This window comes from Diadema setosum, chromosome 1 (assembly GCF_964275005.1).
Source record: "Diadema setosum chromosome 1, eeDiaSeto1, whole genome shotgun sequence".
Lineage (NCBI taxonomy): Eukaryota > Metazoa > Echinodermata > Echinoidea > Diadematoida > Diadematidae > Diadema > Diadema setosum.
Genome location: NC_092685.1, coordinates 10,260,659 through 10,274,749, shown reverse-complemented (window position 1 = coordinate 10,274,749; position 14,091 = coordinate 10,260,659). Strand labels below are relative to the sequence as shown.

The window sequence follows — 14,091 nt, the reverse complement described above, 5'->3', positions numbered from 1 at the left end:
ATTGATAACTGCGCAAACTGCATGGTGGCGCCCTTTCACTTTCATTCCATAGGGAGATCTCTCTCGGGTCTTTGGCAATTACCCTGACCCTAACCTTAACCCTAATCCTAAAAATGAACCTTATCCTAACCCTAACCCTTACCAAAACTGATACCTAAACCTAACATTAACCCCAATCTTTACTTTAATCTTGTCACTAACTATTGGCCGGGTGTAATTGCCCTGATAAGCTCTCTCTCACAACACTTATCTTGCGTTTGGTGGAGCCGAAAATCCATGGAGAATACGAGAATGCCAGCTTTTAAAAGCTAAAGTCGCTTCAGGTTCCACTTGACTTAAAAGAAAATAAAGATGAAAAGTTTAAAATCAAACAAGAAAAATTTTGTGAAAAATCTTTAAAAAAAATGATCAACTTATAAATTATCAACGTTTCAGCTTTCAGAAACAATAATAGTTCATTGCACAATGGTCTTTCATAAGAAAGATGCTGTAGTGGTCATGTATTTGCCTTACAAGTCTCCTGTATTACATACCTGTAAGTGAAGACGACTGCAGCTGATAACGAAGATATTCGGCATTATTGCCAACATTTAAAGTTCATACTTTTGCAAACTCTTAATAGCGAACTCGAGCCGACGAGTTGATGCAAAAACAAAACAAAAAAAAAACAAAAAACAAAACGGGAAAAGATTGACCGCCAGTGCCATTCTGTTTCTGCGACACGACAAATATGACATGACATCAAAACTATGGTTCTTGAGACAGACGTTTAGAATCCTATACAGAAAAATTGTTCTTTTTCTCAGCTTGCTCCTGTTCCATTTCTTCAAGATTCATCTCGCTTGCATGGATGTGACAGCAAAACGTTTTACTTAGAATTTGGATATTTCTGGGTCAAACTGAAGTGTCTGTTGAGCTATCATTTTCTTCGCTGATAGTCTTACAAAATGATACAAACATTTACACTGCCATTGGTCCTTGCATTAGATAAAAAGATGGGAAAATGTATAGGATGAACTCAATATGAAAAAAAAAATGACAGGAGTTAATTGACTTCAAGAAAACTTTGATTTAAGTGGGTGAATGGTATGGAGGCAATTTTGATATCTTTTTTAGTAATTTGTAAAATCAGTAGTCAGTAAAATCAAAAGCGAAATTTGAAAAAAAAAACATACGATGCTGGAATGTTGGCAAATCATAAACTACAATAGAATTATGATGCTCTTAATTTGTTTTTATTACGATATCCGTTGATATCAATATCTCGCGCTGCCGTGATATATCAAGCTCATATTTTTCATCCGAAATTATTGTCGTTGAGTTTTCTTGAAGTTGTATATCGGACAAAGTAAGGGACTCACCATGGTAGGATGCAAATCATATGGAATACATGCTTTAGTTTCACTAACCCACATCAACTTTTGTGATCAAAAATACGTAAAATTTCCTTATATCAGGCTTTAACCCTAAAGCGAAGCCTAGGACTTAGCAGGGGACCTAAATTCTCCTTTTTTAAGCGTTACAAACTCTTCAGATGGGTCATCCTGTATGCTGTACACGCCATGCCAGTCATCAGCCAACGAGTCCGTGCCTTCGATGTAGCAGTACATACATGATGAAAATAAGCAAGAAGAATGTTTAACCTTATCATACACGTAGAATATACGATTGAAGTTGAAGTTGAATTTTATTATCTATCTATATTCACATGTGTACATGGCATAATACATAACAAAAGAAACATGCATGAATACAGGATAAAAGGTATCAGAAAATAGCATGAATGCTACTCAAGTCCGATATCCTGTCTGATACAAAGGTTCTAAAAACGTAATAAGTACAGTACAGCGAATAGTTCTACAAATATTGTAGATTTAAAATATATGAAACATGAACATATTTACAAGTATTTACATCACAGAAGATTTGAGTTGAAAACTTGACATGATGGTTCATCGTTCTACTATTAGTGTAAAATAGATATGTGGGTCTAAAATAATGTAACTATAAAAAGCAAGGAATATATGTATATTATATGTATATAAGAATATGTTACTTTATGATATTCAGCCGTAAAATTGGCGAAAGCACACATAAAAGTGTTCTTCTTTTTTTTTTTTTGGTATTACACAGCCAACAAGTGCGATTTTTGCGATCTACGAAATGAGTATGATGAGCTACACTCCCGTATGGGTAGCGGCAAATCATTCCGCACAGATACACCAACAAATGACATAGAAAACTTTCCGAAATTAGTCTTAGTTTTAGGCAAATTCAAATCGTTTCTTGTAATACGTATATCTATGGAATACAAATGAGCAATATCTTGAAGCTGTATGAGGCAGATTACCACTTATAAGATTGTATATATCATGAACAGACACACAGCTCATGCAATTAAAAAATATTGAGAAGCTGTAAATTTTGAAATATTGGCATTGATGGACTCATAATAGGGATGAAAGAAATGGCTCTTACTACCGTCTTTTGGGTAATATACAGGCACTTTAAGTTTTATTCATAAGTACTCCCCCAAACGTCTATTCCATATTCAAGATGATGTTGCAGTAGTGTCTTATACATCAGTATCAAGATATACCTGGCACATAATACCGTAGTCGAAATATTTAATATACCAACCGTTTTTTTCTCAGATTACTGTTTATCTTTTCAATGTGAGTTTTTCAACTTAATTGTTTATCAATGTGCAGGCCAACAAAAACAACAACAGCTACTTCTTTAATTACCATATTAGCTGTTGTCATTTTCCCTCGTACCTTGACCGATCGATGTCTTCCCCTAATGATAATATAATTTGTTTTTGATAAATCAATTGTCAATTTATTAACATTACACCACTTTAGCTATAGGGCCTACTTCACAAAGATGTACTTGACTTGAGACATATCTATTCTATACAATCTTTGACTGGGAAAGTATGAAATAGATAAGAGCTGCAAAAATCTTGACTTTAAAGAAATTAGTTGAATTAGGCAGATCATTAAAATAAATAAGAAGCAGTGTTGGGCCCAACACAGATCCATGAGGAACTCCACAAGTAATAAGTCGTCTGGGAGACATTTTCCCATCATAACTAGCAAATTGATATCTATTACTAACATGTTGATATCTATTACTAACATATTGATACCTCTTACTCTCGGAACCACTGGAGAAGTGTGCCTCTGATTCCATTATGTTCTAATTTACTGGACAAGATATCATGATTTATTGTATCAAATGCTTTCTGGAAATCAATAAACAATGCACTATTCTTTTTTTTTTCTGTATCACCGCAGAGTGTAAAATTAACGAACTTGCATGAACAATTTATTTGAAATGGATTCGACGTTATATTAGTCATCTAACGTTAACGTTAGGGTTCTAACTGAATTAAAGGATACCAACGTATTATTAGGAATATTAGGACTTTTTTGCCTCCCATATTGATTTGAATTCGTTTTCTTTAATGAAAACAAGATTTTATTAGGCATAAATATTCACAACTGAATAACAACAACGAATCTTCCACCTCCCTGGTACAGTGGTAGGTCCACCAGTATTCACCTGTCGTTCTATCAAAGGGGAGTGTCCGCAGGATTCAACAGCCAGATCGCGTCCATGGTGACGAGAACACCGCTAGTAGGCGATCGCCCAGATACCGGTGCTGAGAGAGTCCCGCCGCCGCCGCTGCGGCCGCCGAGCTCTCAACCAGATGGTCGTTTCCCATAACACGCATAGCAAACGTACGTACTGCATGCGTACACTATTTGCTGCGCGGGACCCAAAATTGTGTGCGAGATCAAGATTATCGCCGGCCTAGAACACTTAATGCGTCTTCCAAACCACTTGCACGACAAGTATAACGCTTATGAGCATGGATCAACCATTTAGATTACAATGAAGCGTAAGTGCTCTAAAATCCCCCACAAATACTATCGTGTTAGCTAGAATACTTCATTTTCTCTTTCGTTATTTCAAGTGCAGAGCCTGCATGACGTGTTTACTACCAACGTTTATCTCCGTGGTCCCACGTGTCTATATTTACGTTTGATGTTAAACACATTTGAGATTTGAGAACTTAACCAATTCGACGAATCTTAAATTACTGCATTTGCTATTTCACCATGACCTAGACCACAATATGTACAAGACAGAGTTGTGCATTGTATAAACTAGTGTCAAGAAGGGGGCGAGTTTTGCGTATCTGGCTTAGGCCTACCCAATCAACCTGAACTTTTCAAGTTATTCAACCCCAAGCCAAGCCCAAACAAGGGAAGGCTCCGGCTAAAGAATCGAGATTATGAAAGCTACCAAAAACATTGCAAATGTCTGGTATTTTTTTTTTTTATGTCTGTGACCAATTAGTTATTTAACACACTCTAGAGTATCTAATAAGGACAAATTCATGATGTAAAAAGAAAATTTGAAAGATTGAAATGGGTTGCAATCAGAACTGGTTGCAATGTAGCACTGTATTGAAGTCTAAATTTAACTCTAATGACCCCAATGTTTAGACTGACTACCATATAGTCTATAGACCTAACGTTAGGCTAGCCCTTGTTAAGCCTGTATCTACTGGTTACTGTAGAGATCCTGAGTAAGTTCAAGTTTCAAGTTCAAGTTTCAAGTTTCAAGTTTATTTAACCAATTCATTAAACATTTGACATTTTACAAAAGGATACAGCATTAAGAATGAAATAGACATGTAAATGACATTCACCCCAACATTGATTGGAGTAAGGGAAACAGAGCAGTTTCCTCTCTCTGCTGACTCTACATTTAAATTGTTTTAATCATTAGTTGTTTGTAGGTATGTAGAACCCTTACTTATTAAATGCATACATTTTACTTTTGATAATCTTGCCATTTTTACCTCGCCATAAACAGCAATTGAAGTGAACGAAGACAACTTTGACTCACTCTTGGCATATGATGATCTCTTTTTGGATTACTTCAACGCCTTCCTCCAATATCCAGTGAGTAACTTTTCTTCCAGCACTTGTCTATCTAGAGAGTGTCAATAACATAATCACAGTAATATAAAATTCCATTTTGTACCTCATTGCATTTGATAAGATTTTCATTTTGGGTCTACTAGCTCACCAAGTCCTGTGAGAATTTTGCAGCAGAGATTATATTGGCTTGTTATAATTTAATGTATTTGCATCTCTGAATATAACTGCATATTTCATATTAGAGAAAGATAAACAATGATACATGTACATGTATGTCAGTAAGATGATTTTATGTATGTTTGTACAAATCATTGTGAATATGATATGATATATGATATGATGATATATGATATGATATGATATAATATGATATGATCTTATTGATAGATGATATGAATATGATGATAGCTGTTTTCATTTTCAAAAATGGCTCTGTCAGTATTATATAGTATTTTGGCTGTTGTAAAAATCTTGGCATGTTTATGTAGCTTCATGTTCATGACATCTTTTCCTGCTTATTTCATGGTTTGTGTTCTCATCATACATGCTATGGTATTGCTAATCATTCTGCTTAGCTAGTACAGTACATTTCTCCACTCATTTTGTGGTAACTATAAAATCATACAAGATACGAGTACCATTTGGGTTATATTGCTACCAGCTTTACCACATGTTCAATGTTCAAATAGATGTGCAAATTGTATCAAATTGTATTTTTAACACTTCTCTTTGTCCTCCTTTACCATTCCCTAAGGCATTCCCCCAGCCTCTGTATTACAACCGCCTGACGGGTTCCTTCCAAGAGGTTGAGGATGAAGCCCCTTACAGGGGGGTCCTGGATGCCTCAGACCGCGACCCAAGAAGAGGCCTGTATGGACCAGGAGATGCAGAGAGGGAGCGCATCATGGAGTGGGCGAGGCAGGAGCGACTCCCTCTCTTTCTTAGGTAAATTCCACAGTCATGAGTAAAAGGTATTTTGAAGGTGGCCTAGAAATGTTTGTGGGCCCTAAGGAAATTACGTAATTTTGTTTTGATGTAGACATCAATATACTGTTAAACTCTGATCTATTTAAATGTTTTACATTGCTCTCACCCTACCTTTTTTTCTTTCCGGTGTTACTGAATGTGATGTGAAAGTTCCATAGAATGAAAAAGAAAAAGGTCTTTATACCTACAGTTATCCAAGGAAAAGAAGAGCATCAGGAGTTCCCCCACCACATAAAGCCTTTGCCACTAAAAGGTGTGTAGGTGTTACCAAGACTCATTGACAACATGTCTGTATTTGTCATTTATCTCAGAACAAAGCTCTTCCTAGAGTACAAGCTATGCAAGCTCTTAATCCGTCCACTTGATGAGCGCCGATCAACCAGCCGCCCCAGCAGCCGTGGCTTGCGGGGCTACAGTCGCCAGACGACAAGCTACACCACAACTTCCACTAGTCTAGAACACAGCCGTGAAGCGTCTGCCTACGACAATGACAGCGACTTTAGCTGGCCGGGAGATGCTGATCGGCTTATCCTGTTCAAACACATGAGGCCAGGCTCACGCTGCATCAGCATGCCACCCATGCTTGGACTTAGTGAGTAATTTGTAGAAAGCTCTGTTGCCTCTCAAGTAATTGAAGTGTGTAGGCATTAAGTAATCAATTGTATCCCTGTAACTACATTTTTAGGTTATCACAACATTGCAAATGGTAGATATGATGTGTAATATGTGATACAAAAAAAGTAATCTAAAAAAAAAAAAAATCTTGTGCAGACCTGTTTGCAGGTCATTTGGAGACTTATTGAGGATGCTATCACCTTGTGAAGTTTGCATGTGATTTTGACTGGTATTAGTGGTAAACTGGTATCATTGGTGAAACTTTGCAAATGTCAGTTTGGAGGAACAACCATAGTAAGTGAATGCTGGGAAAAAAGCATGGCAATCACATCAAAGAGCCTGAACATAGAAAGAGTTAATCAGAATGTATTATATGGTATGGTATATGGTATTATTAGCCATATTAGCCATTCATAGTTTCAAGCTTTCTGAACATTTGTTGTTGTTGTCTTTGATGAGCTGGTAAGTGATTAAGTCACTTCTTGAATGAATCAATTTTACAGCTGTAAATGGTGCCCTCTGGAGTCCCATCGATGGCTATCACTCCTACAAGATGTCACCCCCCAAGCTGCCCTCTCCGACCAAGGTGTCACGGGGGAAGGCAGAGAGCGGAAGGATGACAGGAAAGTCATCCCTGCCCTCCAGGGAGAAAACGCTGATGGAGAGCGTGGATGAGATACAGGCCGGCGGTGACGCCATGGAGAGACTGCAACTCAACAATAGCAGACAGGACACACAGCTGACTCTGAAGAGTGGGGATGGTGAACAGGGTAGGTGATGTTTCAGTGAGAGGCCTGGTGAGGGGATGTAGGGATGAGACTTTGCTATAAATCAAGTTTGTTCAAGACTTTCCAGAATAATGTCATGCAAAAGAAGCAACAAAATTCTATACTTTGTAGAATGGTAGGCCCTTTTGTTGTCAGTGGGTGATAAAACAATGCTGCACACTGTAACTGGTCCAACGGTCCCTTACCATTAAAAATCACTGTTGGACCCGAAATTTTTTCAGGTATTTACCGGTAAAAAAAGGGAAAAAAATGGGTACCTACTCATCCTACAGACAGGTTGGACCAGTAGAAGATTATCTCTTGTGCTATACTTTGTAAGCATGTCCAACCTGCTGAGCTGGAATATCTGAGAAGTTACATGGTGCAGTAAATGTGTATGCTTGTCTGTTTAACCCTATTCTAACTGGGCTATTTGAGACCAAGTTTTTACTGAGGGGGGGTCAATTTGACCCCCCCTTCAGATCTCGGCCGCCGATCGTGTGACCGCCGCGAAATTTTGCCTGAAGATAGAGCTGGATGTCAACTACACGATTACATTGTCATACAATAGAAAAATATTGCCTTTCTATTTCTAATAAATTACTTATGCAAATTTGTGCATGAAATCATATTTTCACCTATAACTCCATTAAAAAGACTGGAGGATTGCTAAATTTTTGTGTCAGAATTCCTCAAGACACATCAAACAATTTTTGTGTAAAAAAATAGCTCAATTGAAATTAATTTCTTTTGTTTTTTATTGTTTTGTTAATTTCTTATGTATTTTATTGTTTTTTCAACCTTTTGTTTTCTATTGTTTTTTTGCCAAAACTTGTTGCAGGCACTTTTTCAGGCTTATCTACACTAGAATTGATTAATTTCAATGGTTAAAAGTTGAAATAATCTAATTTATATCAATTTAACCAAAAAACACAATTTGCATTGGATTTGCACACGATATCATGAATTTAAGCTGTTTGTTGGTGGACATGCATATGCAAAACATTACGTAACTTCAAAACGGTGTACCCGGACTTCGCAAATTTGGTCTCAAAATATGCGGGAGACTTCAATGAAAAAAGTCGTGAAACGACGCGGCAAAAGCTTTGCGCGTTGCGAAATCGTGGCGCGAAACGTCGAGGGGGGGGGTCAATTTGACCCCTCCCCCCCCCTCCCCGTTAGAATAGGGTTAATGTTATGGACTACTTTTGTATTTCTTGAAATGTACATGTATTTGTATACACAGCAAGAAAAAGTGCATTAAAAAGTGAGTCTCGGAAGGAAGCCTCACCCAAGAAGCATGCCACCATCCAGACACCCAGAGATGACCCGGGAAGAAAGTCTCGGAAGAAATCTGACATGAACGGGTATGTTGAATGCAATAATCTGTACACATTGGATCCATTATTCCTATTTACATTGTGTAGGCATGTAAGTAAGCTACGTGTCACTGGAATAGTATTTGTTTGAGTCATCACAATCTATTTATTTGAAGAAAGTATCGGCAGAAAAACTACCCACGGCATTCAAATCACTTCAGATAAAAAAAAGTTAAAGAGGGTGTAAGATAGAAGAATACAAAACCAAACATGTTAGATGTCATATCAGGAATACATGTTTGAACCAATTTCACCCATCGTTTCCTAGACTCTCATGCGAAATCTAATTTGGGATTTCCCTTCAGCAGATATAATATCTTGCTAGGAGGTAGTTGCTAAATCTGTGGTTTCTTACATATGTGGTCATATCTATCATGATGCTTTTCCTCACTCTAAACAGTGACATGCGTAACAGCAGATCACCACAGAAATCAGTTTCAAGGAACATTGACTCTGAAGACGACTCTGAAGACGAAGAGACGGAAAGCGAGGACAAGAGTTTCAGTGATGGCGATGATGAGGAGGAGGAGGAAGAGGTGACTGATCATGGTGATCACAGGAAAGAGGAGGAAGTGACAATCCAACACCAGCTTCAAGGAGTGGGTATAGAGGACGCAGAATTGAGAGATGACTTCCTCAACCAGGAGTTGAAGGTAGACGATGAGGAAGATGACAATGACAACGTCCAACATGAACACAGCATCATTGACTACGAGGATGAGGAAGACTTGGCGGATGAGAGGATGGAGTCGGAGCTGCGGCAGGTGGAGGCCAAGCACCGCGTCACATTCCACCAGCTCAAGGAGGAGATCCTAGGCAGTGTGAGTGCAGGATCCATGTTGCCAAGCATTATAAGCTGTGATCTGTAAGACCAGGTCCTAAAACTTACTCTGGTATGTGATGTAAGAGAGGTATTCATAATTTGTGTGATGATTCAGCTTTCTGTTGGAAACCATTAAAAAAAAAAAATGTTATATGGACCTATTTCATTACTTATTTTCTGTCTTGAACGATTTTCATCATCACTGACTATTTTTTATGAGGAATTCCACTGCATTAGATGATTGTTCTTCAAAGCAAATCTTCAGTATCAGGTCAAATAGGTATTTGATAGTTTGCTAGAAGTTTTCCCATATCTATGGTAATACTGTTTGCAGATATGTTGATTTTCAAATTTTACTCCCGAACTTTGTAAAGATTGCATGAACAGTGTCGATTTTTGATAAAACAAAGGCTGAAAGGATCTAGTCAGAATTGCAATTCTGAGTCCAATCCCTTTTTGTGCTCCAAGTTTAAATTCTGCGTTGAGATCATTATTTTCAGTTTCCTTTTAGCCGATGATTCTGGCAAGATACATCAATTAGGATTTAGTGTCTGCAAAGAGGGTATAAAGTGGATGTTTAGCACGAGTTTGAGGCACATTCAGAGGCCTGTATAGCCAGTTGTACTTTGAAGGACAAGCAAGCAGCTGTTCAATAATTCTGACAAATATCATTGGCTGTTGTGACTTGCAGCTTGTTGGCATGGAGCTGTTCAAGGCCTTTCTTGCAGGAACTGTTGGCGAAGACATGCTGAATTTTTGGTTGGACTGTGAGATGTACAGGGACAATGTGCAGGCGCTGGAAGATGGTGCAGACATCACCAGAACAAGGCTTTTCAGGTATAAAAAAGCTTGATCATCATTCTGGATATGCTTTTATACTTTTGGGTTGTTATACCCCCACCAGAATTGTTGTAGTTGGGGTAATTATGTTGCAGGGTGTGATTGGTTGGTTAGTAGCAAAACTTTGTAGTTCAAACAAAGTCCATGTTTCTTAGCAATTTATACATGGTATTGCATGATGTTCTGTAAGATTTAAAGTGCAAGGCATTTTGTTGGTGTTTTGTTTGTTTGGCCAAGTGTTGACATGATAACTATAATTTCATTTGATATTCCTTTTGTGGGGCTAAGCATTTTTTTCAGTGATTGTTCACAGAGCATGGTGCATGTTATGACCTGTAGATGTTTATTGCAAAAAAATTGATGTGTTTTTGAGGGTTCACTTGATTATTTCCACTGGCAATCGTTGGTGAAACAAAAAAAAAAAACAAACAAACAAAAAAAACCTTTGCTGAATGTACTCATGCCACAGTTTTTACGTAGTTGAAAGTGATACACATAACAACCTTGAAGAGTGAATGGATAAGTCAAGAGATCTTCTTGTGTTTGTTTGATGGTGTAGCTCTTACCTTTAACATTCCAACTTTCAGACACCATACAAATAAATTCCCAGGTGTTTCCATCTCTCCAATAAAATGTTTTACACAGTAGAGTTCATGTTGATATGTTGGATACGTTTTCATAGTGTGGCACCCAACAATTTTAGTTTTCGGTTGTCAATGTTGCTTTGTATCCGAAGTAGTTTCAAAGCATAGTTCTCTCCGATTTCATTCCCTTTGTATTACACATAAATAAATTGTCATTGTACATTTGTAAACACAAAGGAGGTTGAACATAAGCTGCATGAGAATGTCAATATTGTAAGGAAATACATTGCCAAGACATGAACCAATTCTCCTTTTGAGTTATAACTGTCCTATGTATTGGCATCATAGGGACATCCAAGACAAGTACCGCTTTAAGCTGATGCCAGATGCTCAGCGTCAAATCAAACAAGCTCAAGGGAACATTGGCCTCAGTGACTCGGTCTTTACAAGAACCCAATATGACGTCCTTCGCAGACTGAGATCCTACTGGGTAGCTAGATTTCTGATTCACCAAGAGAGGACAGGGGAGTACAGGTGAGGAAACAGTCAGAAACTGAAACGGAATTATGAAGGATACTTTAAAGTGGAAGTTTTTGCGGTGTTGAAATTTTTCGCGCAACCAGAAACTAGCATGAAAATAAAAGCACCCGAATATTTTTGCTTACCATATGTTCCTGTGCGTGATGCCTTGATTCTGCGGAACTAAAAACACGCAAAACTCTTCTTATCATCAAGCGCGAAAAATTAGTTGCGTGAAAATATTCACTCTTACAGTATTTGACAAATTGCATGGATGAACTATATTTTTTTTTTCATTTCTATTTATTAGCTTTTTACTTTTATCTGCCAAACTAAAGAAATATTTGAAACAAATATGTAAACTGAAAGATACAGCGTAGTTATTCACAGTGCTTGTACGATTGTTGTACAATGATGTCATGGTCACTTGCATCGTGAAGTATGATGATAAGAAGGTGTAACGTAAATAACTAGGGGTATCCATTATCATCAAAAAGCACTATAGAAGAACTTGCTGTAGCACATGAACTTACTGTAGCACATGATATGACCCATACGACATTATTTCACATAGTGATGAATGAAAGTTGACATACTAATCATGATATGAAGTTCCAGTTTGGTTGTGCAGCATTGCAAAAATGCAGCACTATGATTACAGTAGACTTGATTGTATTTGGTTGTAGCTCCAGAGTTCAAGGGAATTGAAATTTGTTTTGTTTTGTTTTTGTTTGTTTTGGGGGTTTCTTTTTTTTTGGGGGGGGGGTGAGACATGCTGTTGTTTCTGGTGTGATTACAAAAGTTGATTTTGTTTATCCTTAATTGACAGACGAAGACTGTGATTGTAATAGGAGTTTATTCATGATGTGACTGCAGCTTTTTGTTAACATCTTTTTAACAAATATGAACTGTCTGTGACCAAAATCGTGTATATATACATACTGCTAAATTGTCCAATATTATCAACAAGGGAGCACCACTGTGACCCAGAAATTGCAGTAGATGTGATAGCAAATACTGACTGTTTGATGTACACACATCACCTCTTGTGAATAGTCTTTTATGACATTGGATATTTCACCTCGTCTTCCTCTTTCTAAACAACACAAACAATCCAGTTATGACCGCCTCAGAGAGCGTCACCAGCGGATGATGGAAGAAGCCAAGAAGCCCGTAGACACATTTCTGCCCTCCATCTCGCTAGTCAACTCCTTGCCCGTTCGCCCGTCCTCCTGCTTCCGGCTGGCCACCACCCAGAAGGACTGGACGCGAGTAGCCAGGGGAGGAAGGCAGATGGAGCCTGTCATCAGACCTGGTCAGCTCATGGCCCTGGATGAAACCAAATACATCCCCCGCCCGATGTCAGCTCGGTTTCACATAGGACTGGCATGTGACCGTGATGCAGGCAGGCCATTCCAGAGATACCTAGAAAGGTAGCAGTGTGTCTTGTCTTCTTTGACATTTACAAATCACCATCATTAATTTCAACAGCATTATCTTCTTCATAGATCAAATGATTTCATCATTGCTGTCCTGTTCTTGTACTTCAGTACATGGAGGAACTGCCAAGGACAAAATAAATGGTATAGATATTGACTAAGTGTGAATTTTTGGGCATCTACCCCCTTGAGTGTGTTGGAGGCATTATGTTGTTGTTTTGTATGCCCGTCTTTCCCAGTTCTCATGATTGCAATTTAAGAAATATCTCAATGATGAATTCTGATGTTAATAGTTGTGTTGATTAGAAATTTGACAAATGTTGTTGAGGTCAGAGGTCATGAAGGTTACTAAACTTTAAAAAAAAATAAATTCAGACCATTACTTCAGCAATGATTGTCAGGTAGTAATACTATGTGGTAGGAAAATTCCAAGATAGACAATGGTGAAAGGCGAAAGGTCTCTTAATTTAGCCAAATATTCAATTTCCCTGCTGCAACTTCAGCTCGGAAATCCAGTTGGAATGTAATGTGGTATGATGAATAGAAATAAAATGTGTAATGTTTCTTTGTGCAAAGGAGACTGATGTTCAAATTTTGAAGTCACATGTGGAGATTAATGAACTTCATGTCAGTATCAATAAAGGGCCATGCTTGTGAAGGAAAAATGTAACCATATGAGAAGGTAGATTGTGTCTCATTCAAAATCCCACTACAGTCAAATTACTCTATTTTGACACATTCCGTAATCTTTGGTTTCATGGAAATGTCTGGTAGATTTAAATAATTGCATTTACCCCTTGCATGTGACACATAATGGAGTTTCTATTGATAGAACCATACATTTTTTTTTTTCGCTCATGGACAAATAGCAGATTTCTCATCAGTTTTCAACTCTACTTTGGTTTTGTTTTTGTTTTTTCTTGCCAACAGACATTCTGATCGCCTGCTCCTGGCAAATCTTCTCTTCTGGCAAGATGTGTCAGATTACGTGATGGCCGAAGACCGATCCGCTGATCGCTTGCTGCTCATGGGCCAGGCCTGGTCTATTTTCAACCGATATATCATGGATGGTGGCATATGGAATATAGGTGTGTGTGGTTAACTTCTTTTTTTTCTTTCCAAACATCAATCTCCATTGTGCATAAATTTGCACACTAATCAGTACATGAATCTTTTCTCG

At 37.9% G+C, this 14,091-nt stretch overlaps 1 protein-coding gene across 1 annotated transcript in view; it reads left to right on the top strand.

Moving 5' to 3' along the window:
• Positions 1-3,779: 3,779 nt before the first annotated feature.
• LOC140226709 (uncharacterized) overlaps positions 3,780-14,091 on the top strand; it is a 30,304-nt gene continuing 19,992 nt past the window's right edge. Inside the window, exons 1-11 of the mRNA XM_072307152.1 lie at positions 3,780-3,907; positions 4,891-4,979; positions 5,713-5,903; positions 6,257-6,537; positions 7,064-7,330; positions 8,574-8,694; positions 9,107-9,527; positions 10,221-10,366; positions 11,302-11,487; positions 12,591-12,905; positions 13,842-13,999. Of these exons, the coding sequence (XP_072163253.1) occupies positions 3,901-3,907; positions 4,891-4,979; positions 5,713-5,903; positions 6,257-6,537; positions 7,064-7,330; positions 8,574-8,694; positions 9,107-9,527; positions 10,221-10,366; positions 11,302-11,487; positions 12,591-12,905; positions 13,842-13,999 (2,182 nt within the window). The 5' untranslated portion in view covers positions 3,780-3,900. The remainder of the gene's footprint in view (positions 3,908-4,890; positions 4,980-5,712; positions 5,904-6,256; positions 6,538-7,063; positions 7,331-8,573; positions 8,695-9,106; positions 9,528-10,220; positions 10,367-11,301; positions 11,488-12,590; positions 12,906-13,841; positions 14,000-14,091) is intronic.